This window comes from Vipera ursinii (assembly GCF_947247035.1).
Source record: "Vipera ursinii genome assembly, chromosome: 13".
Taxonomy (NCBI): domain Eukaryota; kingdom Metazoa; phylum Chordata; class Lepidosauria; order Squamata; family Viperidae; genus Vipera; species Vipera ursinii.
The window spans coordinates 1,362,306-1,388,710 of record NC_139526.1 but is presented as its reverse complement, the minus strand read 5'-3'; the positions used below and the strand labels follow the sequence as shown (position 1 = coordinate 1,388,710).

Here is a 26,405-nt window from a genome sequence, read left to right as displayed (position 1 = left end):
CCGAATCTGCAGAGATGAAGTCAGGAAAGCTAATGAACTACGACTTGCAACAAATACCAAAAATTATTCTAAAAATGTAAAAACAAAAACAAGAAAAAAACTAGGAAATGATTGATCCTTTTGGGAGAAGCTGGCAAGTAGGTAATGGGCAACAGGGAAAAAGTGGACTTGTTTCATTCATTCTTTGCACCTGTCTTAACACAAAAGAAACAAATAGTCCAACCTAACAAAAGAAGTGGAGTAAAAGATTAGGAACAGAAGTCAAAATAGGCAAGAAAATGGTAACACGACACTTATCCCTTCTGCTTGATTTCAAATCACCAGGACCAGATGGGTTAGATCCCAGAGTTTTAAAGGAGCCGGCAGGTGTGATCTCAGAACCACTGAGCTGTATGTTTCCAAAGATCCTGGAGCACCAGGGAACTACCAGAGGACTAGAAAAGAACAGATGTGGTTCCCATCTTCAAAAAAAAAGAAAAAAAAACCAGATCCAGGAAACTGAAGACCGATCAGTCTGACGTGCTATTCTACTGTAGAGCAGAGTTCGCCAATGTTTCTGGGTTGGCAGACTGGCGGGGATGGTTCCGCACAGGCAGCCGGCAAGCTCCATTTGCAGGAGCGGCGTGGACACATGCCTCCCACTCATACAAATGGGGCATGCACACACACACTCGCCCACTGCTCCTGCAAATGACGGTGTGCTTGGTCACGCGCTCGCCAGCTGTTTCTGCAGCCTGGTTGCAATTCCCCCCATGGCCCACAGGTTGGAGACCCCTGCACTAGAGGCTTTGAAGAAGAGTTTGTCTCTGTCAATTTCCTACTTGGTGAGATGGCTAAATCAACCTGTGAGTTTTGGGGCAGCGCTGGGGTTGAGTGTGTGGAAGGGGAAGGGGACTGCTGCTAACATTCAGCTTCCAGTGGGGCATTAGTGGGAGCAGATGGGCCTTTGGATCTGGGCTAATTTCAGGAGTCTTCTGTCCTATGACAAGGCAAGTCTCTTTGGACAGGGCTTTTCAACCAGTGGTATGGGTACCCCCTGTAGTACATTGGCACCTGGCAGGTGGTACGTGACCATCCTAGAAAAGTGGTAGCAGGAGAGGGGAATGAGCTGAACTGGTGACAGCACCGCACAAGCCTGAGAGAGAGATGGCTGGAGCTGCAGGGCTGTCAGGGTTCAGCAGAAGCGCCAGGTGAGCACCAGGCTCCAGCTGGAGCTCAGTGCTGATCCTGGCGCTTCTGCTGAGCCCAGAAGAAGCGCCAATCAGCTGGACTGTTGCAGCATCTCCAGGGTCTTGTGATTTACATTCAGATGCTTGGCAATTGATTCCTATTTATGATGGTCAGTGTCCCAGGGTCATGTGAAGTGATCAAAACCTGCTGCAACCACCCAGCAGAGGGGGGAGGAATAAAAACCAAACACCCCCCACCCCACCCCCGCTGCCAATCCTCAACAGAAATGCTCACAACAATGAAAACCTCGGACAGAAGGAAGAGCGCCACCGCGTGGGCAGGCAGGCGTCTTGTTCGGCTGTGGCTTGGGGGGCACTTTTTTCAGTGTCATTGTAACTTCGAACAGTCACTAAGCGAACTGTTGTAAGTCGAGGACTACCTGTACTTCATCACTTTTTTCCTTTTTTTTTTTTTTGGTCATCATGTTTTTGATACCTTGCTAGGCAACTTGTGGTACTCGGATGTTACCATATCCTAAAAGTGGTACAGTGGGTGAAAAGGTTGAAAAGCTGTGTGAGGAAGCCCGGGATCCTGCAGAGTCCAGTGAAGGGCAGGAGGACAACAACTTGGCCCTCAAATCAGATCTGCTCAGCCCCAAGCAAGTCAGATTATTGAACGTAAAACATTCTGCCAGAGAGGACTGGTTTGGTTGCAGGAGGGGGAACTGGGACCACCACAGACTGCCCGCTTTTCATCCAAAAACTGGGGAGGAAGGATAGGTGAATGGAAAGCTGGCCTGCTGCAGGGCAAATGGTGAACATCTGGATTGGCTTCAGGGGCAGGAAAGTCTTCGGGTTCCTAAAAGGTCCCTCAGATGGCAGAACAAGGCTGCCTTTTGGCCAGTGGAGGGCAGCCCCAGGCCCCATGTGGTCTCCAAGAGTCACCTGTGCTGCAATCCCCAAAGATGGCTTACCTGTTTTGCATAGTGATGCAAGGAAATCCAGGGCCACTGGAGCTGCCAACAGGATCACTGCTCAGGTGGTGCCCGTCCTCTTCCCTCCCCCCCCACCCAAGCACAGGGCCAGTCTCAGAAGCAGCCAGGGGGAGGGGCTCAGCCCGTGCCCAGCTTCTGCTCTGGCCTCCAGAAGAGCTGGGCCACAGCTGCAACCCCGAAGGGCCCTTTCTGCACACACACACACACACACACACACACACACACACACACACACACGCAGACTGGCTTATTTCATATTCACTTGGCAGAGCCTGGAGAGCAGCTCGGTTTGAAGTGCTTCACCTGTCAAGCCAAATTGATTTCAGCTCTGGCTTTGGGCGATAACGGCAGAGCAACTGAGGACCGGAAGGCCTGCCACTTGACAGTCTGTTTCAGACCTCCAGTGGGAAGGAGAAGCAAGGGATGACTGTGCCCAGAAGGCCTAGCTGCTCCTGGGCACTGCTGACATCCCTGGCAGCAGAGCCACTGCTGGCCAACTGTGCCCAGAAGTAAGAGGAGGGTGGTGACACCATTGGGAGAGCGGATCAGCGGGATGGTTAAGATGTTGGACCAGGAAAGGGAGAGTCCGGGTTCAAGCCCACCCTCACCACGCAGAGTTGCTGGTGAAGGGTGGGTCAGTCCCTCCCTCTCTCAGCCCAGTTTGCCTGCCTCGGCCGCCATTGTGGGGGCAATGGGAGGAGACGGCTCTGTGCCCAGTGCTGAAGGAAATGCAGAGCAGCTTCTCTCCCCATGAGGGCTGTTGGTCTTGCTGCCTCAACAGCTTCTGAGAGCAGCTTCGTTGCACAATGAGAGGGTCTAGAGCAGCTGTCCTCCCATTCTCTCCCCCCCCCCAGCGCTGCCCGTGGTTGCAGGGATAATTCAGTCGAGAGAGGTGGGGAATAACCATAATGGTTTATTAAGAATTGGGGTGAAAGGTAGTGAAACTGCTTGCCTGTGTTTCACCGTTGGAATGACAGGAGGGTCCCCCTTCCAAGAGGGCCAGGCCAAGCTCCCCCTTGGTGGCAGGCAAGGCAAAGCTCAGGCCTGGCACCGTTGCCATCTTCTTCACTTTGGAGCTGCCAAGCCTGACATCCTGAGCTTATGGGAGTAAGGGACAGTGTTCCACAGCCATTTTCCTCCTGGAAGGCTCTTGGCCTTCTTTCATCTCTGAGAGTTCATCTGCTCTTTTATGGGGTGATCATTTCTCCAGGATTCAGCAGCCATGCCACCTTCCTTACTCTGGGCATGTGGGAACCGATCCCTCAGAACTGGGGTGCTTGTATTCCTGACCCACTCTCGCCGGCCCTTGCAGCGTCTGAGGAGGGATCCTGCCAGCCCCCCAGGAGCAGGTCTTGGTGCCCTGAGAGCTGCTTCCCCCTCCACTTCCACCTGCCCCCACCTCCCCTTTGCCCCTCCCCTGCCGCCCACTGCCCTTCTCTTCCGCAGACACAACACCTGCCCAAGAGGGCAGAGGCAAAACTAGGCAGCCGCTGCTCCTTTCGAAATGATTTTGCAAAGGCTCCTGGGCGGCCTCCAACCAGCCAGGCAGGAAGAAGGTCCAAATCTGGGCCACGGCTCCTGTGGGAAGAGGCATATAAATGGATTAAACACGAGGCCCATTTATCAGGCCTTCCTTCCTGCCAGGATCGGGGATGCCATTTCCAGCTCGGCTACAAATCATCTCTGGAGCACCGGCGCAGCAGGGCGCGGCGCGACGGGGAGCTGGAGGCCCCTCGCTCCTTCTGTGGAGACCCTCGGAAGCGCCGTCCCGCCTGTGCCCCAGGAGAGCCGACCCGAGCATCTTGTTTCCTGCAGGGGTAAAGGCAATCGATCCGGCCGGCCGGCGGGCTTCGCGGGAGGCAGCAGGATGGCGCGGAAGGAAGGGCTCGACGTGCCGCCCTTCTCCTAGGAAAGGGCTGCGGCATTCTGACGCTTTGCCTTCGGTTACGATCCGCGTGTCCTGAAGACGCCGTTTGAGCCCTATCGACAAAGCAAGCTGGCGAGGAGGGTTTGCTCCCTGCTCAGAGCCGCTTTTCCGAGAGGAACCCTCCGCCCCCCGACCCGGCTCTGGAGTGGACGAGGCGGGTCGGGCCGGCTGGTTAGGAGGGAGCGGCGCCCGGCGCTGACAGCCCAGCCGGCAACCGCCTCTCCTTACGGGGGAGGAGCGCTTGAACTCCCTCCGGAGAGCGGCGGCCCCATTTCCCTGAGCCGTGCCGGGGCTGGTCCGGCGCTGCCTGCCGCGGAAGAACCCACCGCTCGGGGGGGCCGTCCCCGGTTAACTCCGCGGGGCCCTCCCGGCGCCAGCCCGACAAGCTTCTTCGCAGGAGGAGCCTTGGTCTTCTCCGAAGGGTCGGCTCCTGCTCCGGAGAGGCGCTGCCTGGCAAACGGCAAAAAACCTGAGGTGACTTTTAACCGACGCCGGGGGCCAGAGCCCGGCTGGCCTGCCTCGGCCGGAGGAAGGAGCAGCCGCTTCCCCCGGGCTGGTGGCAGCCACACCTGGACAGCAGCAGCAGCAGCTCTGGAGCCTCCCCGGCTCTCTTGAACCCTGGAGGGTCCTGCTCGCTTACTGGGCCCGGGGCAGAAACTGAGTGCCAGGCGGGGGTGTATAAATTAGTCATATATAATTTTTATTTAAAATATTGTTATAATATCTATTTTAAAGAAATTGGACTAGAAAGGGGTAAAAAGCGAAAAAAAGAATAACAAGAAAAGACAGATATAAAGAAGTGGTTTCCAACATTCATCACAAATATAAACAAATTTAGTGACTTCACCCCCTCTAAGGTTACAAACATTTATTTCTTCATGCCGCATCTCATCCTTTATCTATGGACAAATCCATAAAACATCATCTTTTTGGCCCTCGTATGGTTGAAAGGATTGGCGTAACAATATGCCTTATTTCAGCCTTGATCCAATAAACAATCTTTACATTTCTTCCTTTTATTTCTAATAGTCTTAATCTTTAGTTCATTCCAATGTTGTCCATTTGCTTTCATTTCTTCTTTGTCCCGTCACATGGAGTTCTGCAAGGCTTTAACAAGTAAATCTAATAAAAATTATCCAGGTCACTTTCTTGGCTTATCACTTGTATTTCCCTTCAAAATCTCAGCCAGTTTTTTGTTCATCAGGGAAAAATCCTTTCTAAGTCATTATCTTGACTTGCCAGCTATAAATCTACTTCTTGATACCGTCTCTATCTTGCCAGCTAAAATTTGTTCTACATCTGTCATTTCTTCAATTAATCTTTCAGATATACGTTTATCCGTAGAAGCAGACATCATTACGGACCTTGTTAATATTGTGGCTGCTACTTTCTGATCCCATTCTTCAAAAGTCTCCATCAGTATTTTTATGGTTGTAATATTTTGCAGCATTTTACATGCTTGTAAAGTTTTTTCCTACCTAAAACCTTTGTCTTGTCCAGTGTCCAATTTTTGAAATCATGAAATTGCCCGTAAAAACCAAGGTAGAATCTGTTTACTTTATAATTCCAAAATCTTATTGTAAAAGTTTCAAAATTCCAAAATTTTCTGAACCCATTAGTGCATTTATAACTTTCTAAGATCAAAATCTTATTTAGCTTCTTGCTATTTATTTCAGATTCTTTAAATTCTTCTTTTTCAAGCTTGCTGACACATACAAACCAGGTACATTAGAAGCAGGAATATGTACTGCGGTTTAAGCAGACAGGAAAGTGATTCAGATGCCTCGTAAAGAACGCTTGCCCTAAGGGAGCCAAAAACTGTCCAAGAAGCAGGAACATCGTCCAAAAACGTTTCCAAGAATCACAGGATGCCAAATTGGATAGTCAAGTCATTCTATGGGTCAAGAGTCACAAACAAGGAGCAAGAATATAACTTGGAGCCAAGACTTGGAGAGCCAAATGGTTGTCTCCGACAAGGACTGTAAACACAGGAGCCGACTAAATCTGTCTGCAGCCAGCTGGCTGCAATTACTCATATCTCGATGCCCTTTGTTTCATGAGAAGCCTTGCTGAGGATCATTGTTCTGCTCACTTCAGTACGTGCCTGGGGATTGTGCCTTGTCATCTGACATGATAGCTGAACAGGAGATTCCTGTGCCTGATCAGCTTTGATTGAATTCTGGCTTGCTGGGTTCAGAGGCTGGCCATCCTGAAGCATGGGCTTAGCTGAAGCAACAACATCAGATTCAAGGTCAGAATCAGACTCTGAATCGCGGTTCATATCAATTCTTCAGCTTATGATTAAAATTTTCTTTCCTTCAGAATTGAAGGCAGACTCATCTGGCATTTTCAAACTTGTCATTCCGAAGATCTCCAATAAGTAAGAAGTAGTTAATGAGCAATTTCCAAAACTGATTAGAAAATGAAGTTGGCAGACTTAGTGTCCTTCAAAATTCTTCATGGTTGTGAGCAAGCTGTCTAATGCCATCTAATGCCTGATGCTCACACCTGTGGAAAACCACCTTCCTGTGATCTCCTCACAAGGAACAGCCATCCAAAGTTTATGTGGGCAATCTCCCATCCTCTCCTTATCTGGAGAGGTTCCAAGGAACTGGTCTAGTCACGGGTTCCTTGGTCTTTGATGTGGTGATCAGCTCCACCTTTGCAGCGCTGTCTTCAGTTCGCCAGGCTGGAAGTCCACAGAAGGGGTGATAGTTGAAAGCATTTTCTGCTGACACTGGCCAAAGTTGTTAGCAACCTTTCAGGCAGGCGGGTCAGTTTCTAATTGGATGCAAAGAGTTCAGCCTGGCAGTTTGACCAGTAGTATTGCTGTGTGGGAATCCCTCTGTCCAGCCACCTCCACAACAAATTCTATTGGAGGACTCCTTTGTCACTCCTTGGGTTTCATTCTGCTGGGGTGACAGCCTTACCCAGTGTATGCTGGATCAAGATGATAATGGGTTTAGCTAGAAATGCAATGCTCTCTGTTGAAAAACCAATGAATCAGCAACATCGGACCATGCACCACAAAGCAGCTGAATGAATCCTGAAATGATGCAAAATCTTAAGCTGACACTGGTGTTTCCCTGCTGTCTTCTACCCAGACTACACAAGCCCTCCTCCTCATTCCTAGTCAGCTTTTCCTTCCAGTCCTTTGCCATCTTGATTGCTCCCACTCAGACTTACATCAGGTGCCGATGTCCTTCCTAAAGGGTGGTGCCCTAAACTGGAGGCAATATTCTTGGGGTGGTCTGTCCAACACAATACAGGTAGAAATGATAACTCATCTGAACTAAGCCATTGTTGTCCAGGATTTTACCTGCTTATCTTGAAATTGCATCACGCTCTTGCCGCAGGTTCAGCTTGTGATCCACTTTGCCCAGTATTTATTTTATTTTTTTGCATACACTGCTGCCCAGCATGTCATCCTTTGCTTGTTTCCTTGATTTTTCCTACTCAAGTGTAGGACTGGATGTTTGCCAGTTGAATTCTGATGAAGTGATTTTTGCCCAGCAAGATGAATTTCTGTTCCAGATTGTCAAGGTTCCCCTAATCTTGACACTCTCTCAAATGGCGCTGTTCCTCTCCCCCACATCCCCCCTTTATGTCCCCTCCAATTTAATCATCCCTCGTCCACGTCAGTTATATCTACTGAATGGCCCAGGGATGGCATGTAGCCCTGCAGTCTGCAGTCCCTTGGCATTTCCCTCCAGTGTGTTATAGGCCCCATGAAGCTGCGCAATCAAACTTGTGGGCACGATCGTTCAATCAGCTCTGCATCCGTGAAATGGCAGAACAGGGGCAGTCTGGTCATTAAAGCGATGGACTAGGAAGGCAGAGACACAGCTTACTCTGGTGCTCCAACTTTTTCAGGCCGCGGACCTCTTTAAAAAATATATATATCTCCATTTTACAACCTCCTTGCTAGAACCTCATGGCAGCCTTTGTCAAATGGTTTGCTGAAGTCAAAGTATGCTGGATCCTCAATGATCCTGTCTTTAACTAAAATGGCCACTTTATCAAAGAAGGAGATCAGGTTACTTTGGCATGAATTGTTTTGGATGAATTCATGCTGGGCTTTTTTTGCCAAGCAACATATTTTTATCTGACCAAAAGCAGAACTAAATGGATCAATCATTTCCTGCAATTTAGAAAACAATCCTCCTGTTGGTACAGCCTGAAATGGCATTTGCCTTTCGTGTAGCTACATCACAGTGTTACTTGAAATTCACTTTCTAGTTAGCCACTATAGCACGAACCTTTTCACCAGAACTTTTGCCCAGCAGGTGTTTCCCCATTCTATAGTTGTGGATTTGACTTCTGTTTCCTAGATGAAAAACCACCATTTCATTCTGTTATTTTGTAAGTATATATGAACACATTCTCAAGAAAGCATTTGATAAAGCCGTGTTTTCTCAACCTTGGTAACTTTAAGATATGTGGACTTCAACTCCCAGCATTCTGGGAGTTGAAGTCCACGTGTCTTAAAGTTGCCAAAGCTGACAATCACTGTGATAAAGTGTTTCATGATATTTGGGGGGAATGAAGTGGATAAATATTAGCAAAGGTTATAGTGGTCCAAGGATCTGCAGTCTGCCACCCTCTGTACTACCGGTATGCAACCTCCTTATAAACTACCCAGAGTTTGCAATGGAAGGAAGACTTTTTAAATTTCAAATGACGCCAAGCTGGGGGATTAATTAACACCACAGAGACAGTAACATAATTGAACAGACTTGAACTATGGCCCAAATCAAACAGGTTGATATTCAGTGATGACAAATATCTTGCATCTGGGTAGGAAAAGTCAGCGGCAGGACTGAAGAGTCTTGGCTTAGTTTCAGAGCACCGTCCTAAAAGGATTTAGGAGTCCTGGTGTACCGTCAGCTCTATGAGCAAGCAATTTTGTGTGCACAGAGACAGAGATCAAGACTCTCTGGACTCAATAGCTGAGATCAAAGCAGTCACCTCAAACCCACCTTGTGTGTGTGTGGGGGGGGGGGAAACGGGACACTTTGATTTCTAGGTTGCTTCTCTCCTTGATTAGTTTCCATCCATTTTTTTGTCCTGCCTTCAAATGCTTTGGAGAATAGATGGACCTCCCTCTTCTTTGTGGCAGCCTCTTAAATGTTGGAAGACTGCTATCATGTCACCCCCTAGTCCAGGGGTCTTCAAACTTGGCCCTTTTATGACTTGTGGACTCCCAGAATTCTGGCTGAGTGTGCCTAGCTGAGGAATTTTGGGAGTTGAAGTCCACAAGTCATAAAAGGACCATGTTTGAAGACCCCCGGACTAGTCGTTTTCATTAAACCAGATATACCCAATTCCTGCAACCATTCTTTGTATATTTTATCCTCCAGCCCCCTAATAATCTTTGTTACTCTTCTCTGTACTCTTTTTAGAGTCTCAACATCTTTTTTATATCATGGTGACCAAAACTGGATGCAGCATTCCAGGTATGGTCTTACTAAGGCTTTGTAAAGCAGTACTAATACTTCATGTGATCTTGATTCTATCCCTCTGTTAATGCAGCCTAGGACTGTGTTAGCTTTTTTGGTAGCTGCAGCACACGGCTGGCTCATATTTTAAATGATTTCCACTAGGACTCCAAGTTCCCTCTACTGTTGAGCCTACTACCACCTGTTCTGTACCTATGCATTTGGTTTTTCTTACTTAAATGTAGAATTTTATTTCTCATCATTGAATTTCATTTTGTTAGATAGAGCCCAGTGTTCAAGGCTGTCAAGATCCTTCTACTTCTTGAGCCTGTCTTCTGGAGTATTGGCTGTTCCTACCAGCTTGTTGTCATCTGCAAGTCTGATGAATTCCCCTTCTATCCCCTCATCCTAATCATTGATGAAGATATTGAAGAGTACTGAGCCTAAGGCAGAGCCTTGGGGCGCCCACTGCATACTTCCCTCCATGCAGATTCAGTTCCATTAAGGACTACACATTGAGTGCAGTTGTTCAGCCAGTTACAAATCCATTATGATAGGAAAATGTGGGTTAGACAGCATCTCTATCTTATCAAGTAGTAGGTTGTGGTCTACTTTATCAAATGCCTTACAGAGGTCCAGGTAAATTATATCCACAGCATATGTCTGGTCCATTAATTTTGTCACTTTATCAAATAATGCAGTAAGATTTGTCTGGCATGTTCTGTTTTTGACAAATCCGTGTTGGCTTCTGGTTATGACTTTGCTTTCAGATATTTGCTGATTTGTTGCAAATCTGCAACAAATTCTTTCCAGAATCCTTCCAGATATAGATGTCAGGCTGATAGGTCTCTAGTTTCTTGGATCCCCAGTGATCCAGGATCTTTGAAAGATACGATTCAGTGGTTCCGAGATCACATCTGCCAGCTCCTTCAGAACTCTAGGATGTAATCCATCAGGTCCCGGTGATTTGAACTCTTGCCTAGCGTAGATAGGTGCTCCTTTATCACTTCTAATCTGCATTTTACAGGTTGTTGTTTTTTTTGATAGATTGGATTGTTTTTTCCCTTTTGTGTAAAGACAGATGCAAGAAAACGAGTTAAGCAGTTCTGCTGTCTCCCTGCTCCTCCTCACCTTCTTGCCATTTTCTCCCATTGTTTCTTTTACTTTTTTCTTGTTTTTTACATGTTGAAAGATGCTCCTTTTTTGTTATTTTTGACTTTTAGTTCATTTTGAGTCTTAGTCAAGAAGACCTCCAAGTTTCTATTCTTTTCTGTTCTGTTCTATTCCCAACCAGCCATGCTGACTCAGGAATTCTGGGAGTTGAAGTCCACAAGTCATAAAATATCCAAGGTTGCCTATCCCTGGTATAGGATCTCCTGCTTGAGCAGGGGGCTGGACTAGAAGACCTCCAAGGTCTTATTCTATTCTATTCTATTCTATTCTATTCTATTCTATTCTATTCTATTCTATTCTATTCTATTCTATTCTATTCTATTCTATTCTATTCTATTCTATTCTATTCTATTCTATTCTATTCTATTCTATTCCATTCCATTCCATTCCATTCCATTCCATTCCATTCCATTCCATTCCATATTTTCTATTCTATTCTATTCTATTCTATTCTATTCTATTCTATTCTATTCTATTCTATTCTATTCTATTCTATTCTATTCTATTCTATTCTATTCTATTCTATTCTATTCTATTCTATTCTATTCTATTCTATTCTATTCTATTCTATTCCATTCCATTCCATTCCATTCCATTCCATTCTATTATTCTATTCTAGTTCTAGTTCTATTCTAGTTCTTATTCTATTCTATTCTATTCTATTCTATTCTATTCTATTCTATTCTATTCTATTCTATTCTATTCTATTCTATTCTATTCTATTCTATTCCATTCCATTCCATTCCATTCCATATATTCTATTCTATTCTATTCTATTCTATTCTATTCTATTCTATTCTATTCTATTCTATTCTATTCTATTCTATTCTATTCTATTCTATTCTATTCTATTATTCTATTCTAGTTCTTATTCTATTCTATTCTATTCTATTCTATTCTATTCTATTCTATTCTATTCTATTCTATTCTATTCTATTCTACTCTACTCTACTCTACTCTACTCTACTCTACTCTACTCTACTCTAAATTCGATTCGATTCGATTCAGTTTCCTATTTGATTCTTATTCTAATTTGCAGATTCTGGCTACTTGCTGATATTCTGCCTTAGTTTTTATGCTTGCCCTTTTTGTCCTGTGGATTGTCAGCTTCAGGATTGTTAGGATTCATTAAGCCAGGATTCATTTGAGGCTGATTGGCCACAAACATTTCCTGTTTGGCCGAAGCAGATGACAAGGAACGCCATTTCCCCCCCCCCCCCCCCGCCGCCGGTCTAGACACAGACAGGGCAACAAGGACCATGCTTCTCAATGAGGCTCCTCGCTGGGCAAAGGGCAAACCATGAGTAATTGCAGCCAGCTGGCTGCAGACAGATTGAAGTAGCTGCTTTGCTTTGAGTCTTAGTTCAGCATTCTAGCTGGTGACTCTTGGAGTGGCCGACTGCCTGACTGGGCGTTCTGTGACTCCTGGAATGCATTTAGACTCCGGCTCTCTGGACTGTATTTGCCACTTTTCAGGGCAGCTGGCACCCTTTGCTAGGTGCAGTATTTGAATTGTGATGTGTCTGCCGGTATTTGCCTAAACTGCAGTAAATACTTCAGCAGCTTAATATGTCAGTATTCATGCAACCTTGAGGCAGGCTGGTGAGATGCCATGGTTTTCAAGAGAGCTGGTTTCCTCATCCTTGTATGAGTAACTGTTAAATTGCCAGGATTCTGTGGACAGAAGCGGATCCATTTCTCCAAAGGGAAATCACCGCTTCTCTCACCCTTCGTGGCTCTCATCTGTTTGGAGGCCAAAGCTACCCCCTTGATTAGACATTTCCAGTTGCACCTGATGGTCTGCATTTGTTCAATATATTTGCTTTCCATCTTTCCCACAGATTTTCCTTATCACCATAGACTTCAGGAATTTGACCTCAGTTTCTACCATCTAACAGCCGGCAAGCTCTCGGATCCCTTCAGAGCCAAGGTACAAGAGGCTTCACGCAAGCCCATCCATAGGAACTTTTTATTGGCGCTAAATGAAAATTCTTTTAGGTCTTTGCAGAATCAGATTTCTAATTTTTGGAATTTCTTTTGCACCTGAATTGGCCTGGTTTGATGCTCTCTTCTATTCCTACCTATCTGTAGGTGTGGCTTCTTTTTACACAATTAGCAGAACCCATTTCCTTCCGGGTTTGATGCAGGCCTGCCTCGTCCTGACAGCGCTTTGCTTGGAGCCTCCCTTCAGCCTCCCAAGCTTGTCCACCTCTTTCCAAGCCTTGGCCAGCCCTCTCATTCCTTGTAGCTGTGACTCTGGCACAACCAAGGAACTCCACGCCTGCCATAGGGATTCTGTCTCTCTCTTATTTTTCATAGCATAAGGAGACTTTCTCCCCAACTATCCCTACTTTCCACATGAATCAAGACATTTTCTCCAGTCCCCTGCCTGGAAGGGCGCGCTGTCTCTGGTGTCTGCTCTGCAGCCTTTTTCCAGATAGGCTAAACAGAGTTCTTGCAAAGGGGTGGACCTCCTGGCCTTAGTTTTCCTTCTAAGGAAGGCCCCGGTTTCTAAGTAATCTTAGCCACTAGTGGACTTTCTTTTCAGTGTCCAATCATAGAATCATAAGGCTGGAAAGGAGATCTTCTAGTTCAGGGGTGTCAAACTCGCAATGTCACGTGACGTTTTCCCCATTGCCGGCAATGAGGTGGGGGCGGTTTCAGCATGATGCATCTGGCTCAAGGATTTGCCAGCAGTTTGACACCCCTGTTCTAGTCCAACCCTCTGCCCAGGTCAGGAGTCCTTATTCCATTCCTGACAAATTGTTCTTTATACCTCCACCGATGGGGCACTCACAAGTTCGGGGTGCAAGATATTCCATTGACTTAATTGTCCTCACTGTCAGGACATATCTCCTTAGATCCAGGTTGGATCTTCCTCTGATGAGCTTTGCTGCTTCTTGTCTTGCCCTCTGGTGCTTTGGAGAATAAATCAACCTGCTGACAACCCTTCAAGTATTGGAGGACAGCTATCGCATCGCCCCCAAGTCTTCTCCTTGTTAAGCTAAACATACCTGCTTCCCTTAACCATTCATCATACAGCCTCCAGGCCCCCAATCATCTCTGTTGTTCTTCTCTGTACTCTTCCTAGCACCTTTTTTTGTATCATGTGGACCAGACCTGGACGCAGTATTCCAAGTGTGACCTCACTAGTGCAAATAAGACAATACTATCACTTCTCATGATCTTGATGCCCCGTACCTACCAAACAAGTTCAGGTGTTTCCGCCTTCACTGTTATCAGTCTGGATATACTCACAAAGGGTTGCTGCGTTTGGAGAATCGCCTGAGAAATAGTCGGACCTTCCTCCACCTCATAGGCTAGTCGTCATTTCCCATACGGGTGAATCTCAGACACTGCGATGGAGACCTGGTTATTTTCCAGAGGCTGCTTCTTTGAGTGGCCAGTTGGGAAATCGCCTGCTTGAGGACCTTAAGATCTTTCTCAATTTTACTCAGTCAATCCTAGGGGTCGGGGAGGGGGGGGTTAGGCATGGGGTTCCAGTTGAGAGCATGTGGACAAGAAGAGAACGATGGGGAAAGAACAGTTATTGTGGTGACAAACCGGAATTAACTCTGTCCATTGCAAACCTCTGGGAAAGGCTGTTGGCTCTTCCCCCTTCTGCAGTGACCTGGAGAAGGTGTCGAGTCTTAAACTAGGCCAGGCTTAAACTCTGCAGTGCCTCCAATGGTCCCCAGAGTCTTTCTCCTTCCCCATCTTGCTTTCTTCTGCACCTGCTTCTACAGGTCCTTCCTGAAATATGGTGCCCAGAACCACCCTGAGTCCCTTTGGGAGAAGGGCGGTATAGAAATCTCAATAAATTAAATTAAATTAAATTAGATAGGTGCACTTTGGCCCATGCAAGAGAGAGAGGAAGGAGGGTGACTTCTCTTGGACTTGACTCCTTGGCGTTACTCTTTTGTTTCTGGCCTACGTGCAGGGCAGGCTTTATTCAGCAAAGGGAAGAAAAAGCAAGTCCTCACCCCTGACTCGGGGAGACCCAGTGCATGGATGCCTGCAGTGGAGTGGCAGGAGACACCTTTGTGTCTAAAAAACTGCGAAAAGGAAAAAGGTATAATGAGAATTTTGGCCATGGGTATAGCTGGAGGCATAGAATAAATATGTGCCATTCCACCACGCATGTATTGACATGCTTGTGTCCACTGTTGGGAAGCAAGCGGGAGGACTAGGGTTTGTGTTGTGTCGTTACAATCAACAACTCATCATAATCCGCCTCCTAATCCTTTCCCAGACTGCTTTTTCTCTGCTTCAAAGGGTCTGTATTTGCTTTTTTCTTTCTGACTAAGGCATAAATGGAAGTCCTCCCCCCCCCCGCCCCTCCCTTCCCACCCGTTTCTCTCTTAAGATGCTGTCTGAGCCGGCCGGAGGAAGGAGGGGCTGCTCCCTGCGGCCTCTGCTCTCTCAGGCCACAATTGGTGGGGGGGAATTCCTCAGACGGCCCAAATCGCCTTGGGCTGCAGCCCAGTGATAGGAAGCTCTTCTCCGCTGAAATTCAGGGCTGGCCTGCTCGGCTTTCTGGTTGACTCCGGTCTCTTGCCAAGGCTCGCCTTCTTCTCGCCCACCAGAAGTGCGTCAAGGCCCGTGAGATAAGCCACTGTTTGCAAACACAAAGCTCCTCTGAACACCAAACATGCCTTTGATTGCCTCCTCCAGCTAATGAACCATTGTTTATGTGGGAGATGTATTCGCTCCTTGGCATGTGGTGAGATCTGCTCTCCTCCAGCATCTCAGCGGGGAAGGATGGCAGAGTGACATTTGCTTGGCAGCAGATGGATTTCAGTCGCGCTTGCCTGCTCGGAAAAAAATCCGGGAGGCTGGTTGGCAGGATCTGTCTCCGAGAGATTCTGCTTGCCAGTGGGATGGTGTCATCCCGTCAGCCTCCCGGGCACAGCATTGTTGGCGGGCAAGTGCAGCAGAGACCGGCCACTGCTGGGCACAGGTGCCTGCTTGTGCTGGCAGAGTGAGAGGGAAGCCTGGTGGTGCCATTAGCGGAAGAAAGATGCCTCTGGCAGTTTGCAGGACGGACTTTCAGTCTCTCAAGCACAGGAGAGCGAAGCCAGTCCAAGGCCGAGAGGAAAGCCGAGCTGTTCCAGACAACTGAGTGGGATCCAGAGTCGGAATGAGTGTCATAAATCTTGATTATTCTTTGTCTCGGCTGAGGCGAACCAAATGCCGTGGACAGGGATGGAGTCCACATCTTGCTGAAAACAGTGAAAAATCTGATTAAATGTACAAACTTATCTCGATAGCACTCTGTCTACATCAGCGCCTGAGCTGTCACCCTGGTGGGCACGGCTGTTCGTCTGGAGCAGGCCCATTCCCACAGGAGCCTGGACAGGGGCAGGAGCTGTCTGCCACCCGTCCACTGTTGCAGTGGCCATTGGTCCTGCGCATCCCCTGAATTACCAGCCAGCAGGATCTCCCTTTGAATGCCCCTCAGTTGCAGTGAAGCCTCTAGAGACACACACACACACACACACACAAACAGAGCAGTAATGAGGCAGAGCCATTATGCAGCTGGCCAACCCACAAGGGCCCAGCAGGGCCTCCAATAATGGGAAGCTCCTGGGTGATTCTGGGAATTACCGCTTCTGCATGCATAATCAGTGGGAGCTGGGAGGCAGCCTGAGTTGGAAAGGGGGAGGGCAAGGAGGAGGAGCAGCTGCTCTAGAAACTGAAGCCAGCCAGAAGGAAAGTGGTTTGGGGGGGGGGCTGCCAGGCCAGACATGGCTGAGCTGCCCTTGTGACCCAGTGTGGGGGGCTTCAACCCAGCAGGCAAGAAATGGAGGGGTGTGTGCATTGGGGAGGGAGGGAACCCAGGCCTCCAGGAAGACGTTGAGAGCTCAGGATCAGAAGATGGCAACCGAGGCAATCCTTGGCATCCCTTCCTCTTGCTTGACCGACGGGCCGGGAGCAGACAGGGCCTTCAGCTCATCTGGCGAGTGGAACCACCTGCCCCCCACCATCACTTAGCTTCCCTTCCTCTCCAGGTGACAAGAAGGACTGAAGGCACCACCTCAGCTCCTCTACCAAGTGTGTGTGTGAAAGCCACATCTGGGTTTGACACCACAGCTGTTGCCACTGACCACGGACTCCTCTTCCTTATTCTGCTCCCTCAGGAAAGGGAAGGAGCCAGGGGAACAACTGGATTGTCCTCTGCCCACAGCAGCACCAAGCCACCCCCACCCCCGGGCCCCACATGGCTAAACAGGGCCCACTTGTGGCTCATTTTTCAGTGTGGGTGTGGGTGCGGGTGTGTGTATCTTTTCCTTAGAATGGAGGCTGCTGCCCAGAGTTCTAGACTGGCTTCGTTGTTCTAAAATATTCACAAGTGATTCGACAAACTAGGATTGTTTGTGATGCTCCAGTTTTAAACTTAGATGTGATATAACTTCCCACGATTTGGAAATACTTCCAAACAATATATTTGCGCTTCTTGCAGCCACATCAAGCTGCTGATCCATTCTCAGCTTGTATTCCCTGCTAGTCCAAAATCTCCTTCTCGTATAATTGAAGCGTCTTGTTCTCTTTCATCCAGTATCCAAGAAATTTCCCTTTGTTTCTTAAGTGAAAAATGTCCTAACTGTCTATTAAATCTCAGCCCATTTCTCTAATCTACCAAGAATTTTATTTCTGTCTCCAACCCTTTCTCTTAATTGTATCTCACATTTGATTGACGGTCCCTCCAGCTCCTCTACTAAGTCATTAATGAAAGCATAGAAGGGCCGAAGGCCAGGATCTTCGTGGGTGTTCCTTCAGTTCACCCTCTCAGTTGTCATGCCATCCAATCACACCCTGTGTGAGTAGTAGTAGTAGTAGTAGTAGTAGTAGTAGTAGTACACCTGGTTATTGACCACAGGATCTCCTTCCAAAGGCTAAGTTAATTTTATCTAGAGAACATCTCCAACATTCAGTGCTAAGACTTTCCAGTTTTCTCCTCCTCTGGATTTTAAATAAAGGAATTGGATGTGGGAACTTCCCATCTGCCCTGGAGGTGTTAGAAGCAGCCTGTTGCCTTTGATAGGCTCTCTTTGGACATGCATTGTGTTGAAGCAAAAAAAGCAGGTTCGTGATAGGCAGTATGTGGAACTGAAAGAGGCACCCTAGTTCCCATAGATTTTTTTCTCAGTATATTTTCCGGATCCATCTGGCAGTTGCTGTAGCAACTTGGACCTTCTCATCCTCCCTCTTCTATTTTGGATTCTACCAATTTGCTGCTGATGTTAGTTTCAGAACACCTTGAAACATATGTGCTGAATGTAGGGAGGGAAGTGTTTTTGGCATACATCTTCATATTTTGAGGGAGAACTCCAGGTTGGCAAAGGAGGCAGCTGTGTTGTGTAAAGAGACCAGCCACCAATGCTGTGAGATCGATTCATATTGTGCTTCTTCTCAAAAGCTGCAGCCATTTGATGACACGAGGCTTCTAGTTCTTTAATGGCCTGGCCTGCAGGAGTGGGCACGTCTTCTTCTGCCCTTGGGTATAGCTACACTATCGTGCAAAAATAAGAGGTGGCTGTACTGTGGAAGACTTAAGAAATTAAAAGAAAAATTTAGTGTTTGTCTGTTGTACAAATATACTGGAAGAGTCCTGGGCTTTGGCTTCCCGTATTGAGTGAACCCAGCATTGTGGTTTGGAGCTGTGTTGGAAGCCAGCCAGTGTGCGGGAGAGGCATCGGATGTGTGTCTTTTCTACCGTGAAGCGTTCACATGTGTAGCCCTTACCGTGCTTCAGAATGGCTAGGAGATGTTCATTTGTGCTGGGTTGAAGTGACCCAAGCAAAAGCCTTGCTGTCTTTCTGAAGAGAAGTGCAGTCAGGTTTTGTATAAGTGTCAGCAACCTGGTCCTTGTATTATTTTTGATTTTGTGAGGGCAGGGATGATGACAGCAGAAATCCGCCATTATGCAATTTCTGTAGAGATGTCAGGCTTGGGGAAAACGGGGTATGGGATAAAAGTGTTCTTGTGGACGATCGGTTGCAGCCTGGAGCACCAAAGGCTGTTCAAGGACACAAAGTATGTCCAGAGAGGGGTCATCTTTGTGAATCTCCTGAGGATACTGACCATCCAGTCCTGGTGCACTTGCCCAATATCTGCAGTTTGTGCATAAAATACCTATTATTTCATTCTTGCTAACATGTGAACAATAAAAAATTGAAGACAAAATAACAGAGTTGGAAGGTACCTTTGAGGTCTTCTAGTCTAACCCACTGATCAAGCAGGAGACCCTATAACGGGTAGGCAAGCTCGGCTCTTTTGTGACTCATGGACTTCAACTCCCAGAATTCCTGAGTCAGCATAGCTGACTCAGGAATTCTGGGAGTTGAAGTCCATGAGTCACAAAAGAGCCGAGCTTGCCTACCCCTGCCCTATACCATTCTGGACAAATGGCTGTCCAGTCTCTTCTTGAAAACTTTCAGTGTTGGAGCACCTACCACATCTGGAGGCAAGTCACTCCGCTGATTGTTTTCGCAATTAGGAAAGTTCTCCTTAGTTCTAGGTTGCTTCTCTCCTTGATTAGTTTCCCTTCTTTGCTTCTTGTTCTGCCTTCAGTGCTTTGGAGAAGAGATTGATCCCCTCCCCCTCTTCTGGGTGGCAGCCCCTCCAATACTGGAACACTGCTATCGTGTCACCCCTAGTCCTTCTTTTCATTAAACTACACATACTCAAGACAGTTTAAACCTACATGGATTTGTTTTGAAAACTCACCGCTGCTCTAGTAAAGGGAAAGTTAAAACCCATGTGGAGAATCAAGAGGCCCGAAGGTTTGGCAGTGATGAAAGGGTCAGCCTTTCCTGTGGGTGTGGTGAGCCCAGCTCAAATGGAGGGATCCTAGCCAAGCTTCTCCATGAATCAGTTTCCTTGGGACTTGCTTCCTGGTAAGTATGCATTATAAACGGCTCTCAGAGGAGCTGAGACTAAAATTGGTGGGAGAGCTGTCGTGCCCTCCTCGATCATCCTTGAGGAGTCCTGAAAAATTGGGAAGGTGCCAGAAATTGGAGAAGAGCAAACATGGTCTCTGTAAGAAAGGGGGGGAAAAGAGGATCCTGATGGGTATTGACTGGCATGCTAACATGCCAGGGAAGAGTGGATAACAAGGCATCCTGTAAGCGTCTCTTCCTTTGACAAGCTAACTCTTCTAGTAGGCCAAGGGAAAGCCACGGAGAGAACCTGCCTGGATTTCAGCCAGATGTTTGGCAAGGCTCGCTATGGCGATCTTGTTGAGAAGGTCTTGAAGTTTAGTTTGGGTGGCACTACAATAAGATGGGTCCACAACTGCATGTGGACCGGCTGCACTCGGAGGGTGTTAATCACTCAGCAGGGATCGGCCTTGGCAATCTAATATTAATCCCCTGCATGTGGTTTGATGGGCTGTTAGTGGATGACTTCCCAATGCTCAAGATGGCAATGAGATTGCAACTTACTGTGACAGGTTGGAAGACTGAGCTCAGAGGACAAAAAGTGTCCTCTGGTGAAAAGTATAACATGTAGAAGAAAAAATTAGGGCCCTGCGTCTGAGGAGCACAAGTTGGATGTGAATGAGAGGGGCTAAGGCAGGTCTTGCTGCATTAGAAGATAATTCTTTAATCCAGGTGAATTAAGATCTGGAATGCTGTGTATAGTTCTGGACATCTGTTTCCAAAAGAATATGACAGGTTAGAACAAGCCAAGAGGAGGGCAATGAAGATGATGCAGGATGTTGAGATTTTACCCTCAGAGGACAGAGATGAGGGACTTCAGGGACTTCAGTCTGGAGGAAAGAAGACTGAGGTGAGAGTGACAGCTCAGGTTGATAAAGGGAAGTCATGGAAAGAACCAGAAACCATTAGTACAAGTTGCAATTATTTAGATTTTGCTTGAATGTAGAGAAAACATCCTAAAGGTAAGATCTGTACCACAGTGGAACAGGCCTTCTTGCTTTTCCCACTTTGGAAGATTGGAGAAGCTGGGCAGCCATTCCCGAGGATTATTTTCCTGCACATTCTCGGGAAATGTTGGACTAAATCTGCCACAGAAACCATCTCTTTTTCAAAGAGAGTCCTTGGGAAGCCACAGTTTCAAAGTCTTGATTGGGGGCTCATTCATACATTTTGCCCTGATGCCAAGATGGCATGCTGTTCGTTGAGGACATCCTCATTGTGGAGCTCCATCTTGGTGCCACCAAGAATGGCAGAAGCCAGGTCCAGCAAGAAAAGTCCTTCAGAAACACCAGCACCGCCTCCTGTAAGCCCACCTTCTCCAGGACTGGCCTGGAAGAGGAGCTGACGGAGGCCAGAGCCAGCCAGGCTCCCTGAGAACCACTTGCCCCCATCTCGCTGTCGGCTCCTTCTGCCGTAGCTCTGGAAACCGCAGAGCCCCCCTGGCAGCCCTCCCCTTGCTCTTGTTCAGGTGGCAGCTTTGGGGAAGGGGTTTGACCACCTTACCTCAGTTCCTAGCAGCAGCCTCCCTGCCATCCCCCACCAGGCCTCCCTCCCTCCTCTCTCTTTCCAAAAATGGGGAGGGGGGCTTGCAAGGGAGAGACAATTGGCCTCAAGCTTACCAAATGGAAGAAATGGCGGGGAGGGATTGCCTACCTCCTCTGCTTCTCTCCCTTTGCCACACCTGTTGTTCCTTTTTTGCAACCTGCCTGAGGAATTCCCAGATGTTCTGATTCTGGGTATCTTCAGCCTCTGGCTACCACCCAGCCTCGGCAGCTGTTCCTGGTTCCCCTCCTCTGCACTGTTAGGGCTGCTCTCAATGCCAGTTGTGTGGCTGGTAAACAATTGTTTTCCACAGCCAGGAGCTGCCTGATCTGGAGGACGAGGGGATACGCCAGGCAGGCCAAGGAAAGAACGAGCAGCTTCTCATGTGCCAGACACCACCACCCCCGTGCCCCCGCCATGGCATGCAGCCCAAGGAGGCCGAGCTCCTTTGGATCCAGTGGTGTACCTTCCTGCAGAGTTGCTCAGGCAGGTGCCCACCAGTGGCATCCAACAGATCTGCTGCTTTCATCCAAACCCTTTGAGTTATCTGTCTCTGATGTGAAGTATGCTGCAATCGGTCTTTGATGCCCGGATGGTGCATCCAGTGTCCCGAGTCAGGCCAGAGGGCAACCTACATACTGCTTGCCCCCCCCCTAAAATGGCAGCTGCAGAGTTCTGGTTGCTTGCTGGCAGGGACTGGAGGGTGTGCTCGGGAGGGATTGAAACAGTTTTCAGCGTTAATGCTTTTAGTCTTGAATATGGATTTGGAGATCAGAAAGCAGCTTACCAGATGCTTCATCGGTAGAAAGTGGAACAGGAATGAAGGGGGGGGGAATGTCCTTTCCTTCCCAGCCCTTTCGGTGGGACAAATTCAGCCAGGGGTGTTTGGCTCTTCTGCTGCCTTCAATGGGCCCATCCCCTTGAAAATATCCTCACCAGGAGGCATGGAAGGTCCCCACTGCAACACTGAGATTTGCACCAGCTCCAGACCCCCCACCCGTTTCTGGCACACACCCCCTTGGGACTCCTTCTGTCTCCCCCCCCCCCCACATCTGAATAATGACTAGGCTGCCCAAGCAGAGATGGTGATGCAGGTCCTGGACAGGAGAACCCTCCAGATGTGCCTGAACTGTGGGGGGCGGCTGGAGACATACAGATGCAGGCAGGCTCCAAAACTGGAGCTGGCTTGGAACAGCCCTGACAAAAACATCCCTTCCTCTCTAAGGATTTTGCTTGGAAAAGCAGCATTGGCTGAAACCAGGAACGGAGAAGAGGCGTTTTCTGCTGCTGGCAAGTTGCAGTCTCTGCTGGCATGAAGTGAAAATCCAAACTGGAGACGTTGGTTGTTTCCCATCTTAGCAATTGGGAGACTGGAGCTCCGGGGGGGGGGGCGGGGGGCGTTCCTAAGCTCCACCCAGACGCAGGCAGCACGCAAGCGGCCCCCTCCCTGCTCTCCCAGCGAGGCAGGGCGTCCTAGGGGGGCTGAAGCTTGATGCGGGACGGGCATCAGGGAAGGATCCTCCGTCGCATCTCCCCCCCCCTAAAAAAAAAGCAATTTGCAGCAGTCTGCAGAGGGAGATGCTGGGGCCGGGTGCCCTGTTTTGTAACGACTCTCTTGATCCAGCAGCATCTTTTTCTTCGAGTAGAAGGAAACCCTTCGGGGTGGGGGCGCGACACGGAACCCCTCTCCACAAGGCCCCTAAACGGCGGCCTTCACCGTCCTTCTACAGAACGGTAAAGCGGAGGAGACAGACGCTCCTTGGCCGCCCGTCCTCTTGCCGGGGGCGGTTTCTTGCCGCTGCAGCTGGGCAGAGCGGAGCCTCCCTTTATGGACACCCGCCCTCCTTCCTGTCCCCAGGCCGGGGTCCCGTTTGGAGCCAGCCAGCCAGCCAGGGAGCCGAGGAGCCGCGTTCTGGCCGGAGGCTGCCAGGGAAGGAGCCGAGTAAGGCCGGGCGGGCTCTGCCAAGGCTGGGGCGCCTCCACGCAGGAGCCCTTCCTCTGCCCCCCCCCGATTGGCGGTCTCCCCACAGAGCCCCCTTTTCCCAGCCTCGGTCCATTGTCTGGCAGGAGCCCCCCCCCCCCCGCTTCTGGCTCAGGGCCGGTCACTGCCCCCCAAGCGGCTGGGAAGTCCCTCTGCCAAGCCCACGGCCGTTATTTATTGACGAGGTGTGGGAAGGGGAGATAAAAGCCCGTCTCCTCGCCTGCGAGATAGTAAATACACTTAATTACGGGACAGGCGCCGAGGGATCTCTGCCGATAGTAAGTTTATTAGCAGACATTTAAAAGCCTGTCGTCGGAACAAAAAGGTCTTGCGTGATCCTAAACGCTCCCCTTTGATACGAGGCTCCGAAGCCAGCAGGCTCAATTGAGCAGGCGGCGGCTCGGGCTGGGACCGGCGGGGTTTCGGGCCACTTAACTCCCGCCGGGCCCTGACGGCTCTCCCGCTCTCTCGCCCGCCAGGGAGCTGATGCCGCGGACGCTGGAAGGCCAGCTCACCATGGAGAAAACGCCCAGCTACTTCGTGACCGGCGAGGCGCCCGGGCGGATCCACGCCATGGCCAAGGCCACCAAGCTGATCGTGGTGGTGCGCGACCCGGTGACCAGGGCCGTCTCCGACTACACGCAGACGCTCTCCAAGAAGCCCGAGATCCCGGCCTTCGAGGCGCTGGCCTTCAAGAACCGCAGCCTGGGGCTGATCGACGCCTCCTGGAGCGCCATCCGCATCGGCCTCTACGCGCTGCACCTGGAGAGCTGGCTGCGGGACTTCCCGCTGGCCCAGATGCTCTTCGTCAGCGGCGAGCGGCTCATCTCCGACCCCGCGGGGGAGCTGGCCAAGGCGCAGGCCTTCCTGGGCCTGCGGCGGGTGGTGACCGAGAAGTACTTCCACTTCAACCGGACCAAGGGCTTCCCTTGCCTGAAGAAGCCCGAGGAGAGCGGCGCGCCGCGGTGCCTCGGCAAGTCCAAGGGCCGGACCCACCCCGTCATCGACCGGGACGTCCTCCAGAGGCTGCGCAAGTTTTATAAACCGTTTAATGCCATGTTTTACCAAATGACCGGGCAGGATTTCCAGTGGGAGCGGCAACAGGGAGGGCTCTGATGCGGCCGCGGCAGACGGAGCGGTTTCTTCCTCCGGAGGTAAACGGCTTTCCTCGAGGAAGGAAACCTCTTTGCGGCTGGGGGGGAGGGGAGGGGCCGCAGCCTTTGTGAGCCTTTACAAGCCCGGTCCTTCCCCTCGTTTGAGTCGGGACTCCGGCCAGCCTGGTCCTCCCACCCGAGGCCACCAGGTTGAGGAAGGCTGCCCTGGGCTCCGTGCAGAGTGCCTGGGCTGGCGCTGCCACCAAAGGTAAAATGGCCAGAACCTGTGAGATCAGGCTTCTGACCTGAGAGCACCTGAGGCGTCAGGTGAGAAATAGCGAGGGGTTTGCGTTCCCACCACATCAAGATGATGGCTGTAGCCCACCAGCTTTCCATAATCTGATCAGATTTTAGTCATGCTTCCTTTTTCACACAGTTGTGACTGCCTAAAGATCCCTCAAGCTTTGGATTCAAAATCCAGCCCCCATAATTGCCCGCCACCTTCTTGTTCTCCTTCCAGCTGTCCCCCTGCTTTGACAGATGGGGGTCTCCAAGCGGAAATGTGGGCTGAGGCTGCTGTCCGATGGGAGGGGCGGGAATGGGCCACTGCAGCCTGGGCCAAAGAGAAGGGGGGCGTCGGGTTTGATGTTGGGATAAAATGGAAGCAGCTCCTCCTAGGAGCTCTCTGTTTTATATAGGCCATTTTATTGAGAGCCAGTCTGGCTCGTGGTTAAGGGAGCAGGCCAGAAACGGGGAGTTGTGAGTTCTAGTCCTGCCTTAGGCAAAACCCAGCTGGGTGGGCCAGTCACTTTCTCTCATCCTAGGAAGGAGGCAATGGCAAACCGCTTCTGAAAAACCTCGCCAGGGAAACTTCAGGGACTTGTGCAAGTAGCCTCTGAGAACCGGACATGAAGGGGAAAAAAGTTTATTACAGATTCTAAAAAGGAAGATTAAACTAATAAAAAGGGAAAGGGAAAGAATTCAAAGGGAAAAGTGAGGTGCAAGAAAGGGGGGAAAACCCCTAAAAGAAAAGTAGAAAAAAAAGAAAAAAGACGCTAGCATCTTGTGGCTCCCAATCTTCTTTACAGCAGTTATAAGTACAATTATACATTTACCCCTCTACGGTTACAACGTAACTCTTCTGTCTGTATCTAACCATCAAATCCATAAACTGTAAATTTGTTTTTTTTCTGTTTTGTGCAATAAATGTCCGTAAGGGACTGCCAGTCAGCAGTAAACATAGATACAGTCTATCAAAGAAGTCAATTTAGCCATCTCAGCGAGTTCCATCATCTTCACCAACTCTGCCTCCAGTGAGGATAAGGCCAAATCTTTCCATATTTGTGCATACGATAAACTCACTGCAATTATCAGGTGCAAAACAAAATTCCATGGCTTTTTTTTCCAACTGTTTGTCTGTCTATCCCACAAGAAAAACCTCTGATCTGAATTGTTGGTTAATCTTTAAGATCCTGTATTTGAATTTGAATCTGTATTTGAATCTAGAATTTTTCAGCATTTTATATTTCTACCAAACATGGTAAAATGTCCCTTTTTGTTCACATTTCCAATGTGTACATTTGAAGTGCCTATGTATATTCTAAACAATTTTTTCTGAAGACGATGCCAGCAGGACAACATTTTATAAAAAAAAAATTAAGATTATAATAGTGTAGCTTGCTCTTCTCTTGAGGAGAAAAAGCAACTTTAAATCTAACAAACCAAAATGAAGTATGTGCTGGAGCTGACTTTCACATATGATGAAGTTTTGAGTTCCTCCATTAAATAACGATGTTGCCATGCAATCTATTTTGCAAAGATTAAAGTGGTCAGGTAGATGACTTTGTAAAAACAAAAGAAAAGATATCTTAGGGTCTGGGCGGGCCAAGCTCCTCCTGGGCAGCTGGACACCTTGAAGGATTGGAGAAGTATCAGCTGGTGTGGTTGATGAGTGAGGTTCTATCACGTGTCCCACCATGGTGGATGCCACAGCCCGTCTCTCTCTCTCGTCCCTGACAAAATGGTGCAAACAGCCAATCTTTTGTGAGAAACAGCCAGCGGGACCTCTGACCAAACAGCATGAAGCTCATGAGCAACAGGTACCAAGGGGGTGGCTAGCGGGAGCCCTGCGAGAGGTCTTCTTC

At 48.8% G+C, this 26,405-nt stretch overlaps 1 protein-coding gene across 1 annotated transcript in view; it reads left to right on the top strand.

The window, feature by feature from the left end:
* Positions 1 to 26,405, top strand: part of LOC310646566 (heparan sulfate glucosamine 3-O-sulfotransferase 4-like) — a gene marked incomplete at its 5' end in the record, with an annotated part of 102,956 nt that overhangs the window by 64,444 nt on the left and 12,107 nt on the right. Inside the window, one exon of the mRNA XM_083373133.1 lies at positions 23,647 to 24,321. Coding sequence (XP_083229259.1) covers positions 23,647 to 24,283 — 637 coding nt within the window. The 3' untranslated portion in view covers positions 24,284 to 24,321. The remainder of the gene's footprint in view (positions 1 to 23,646; positions 24,322 to 26,405) is intronic.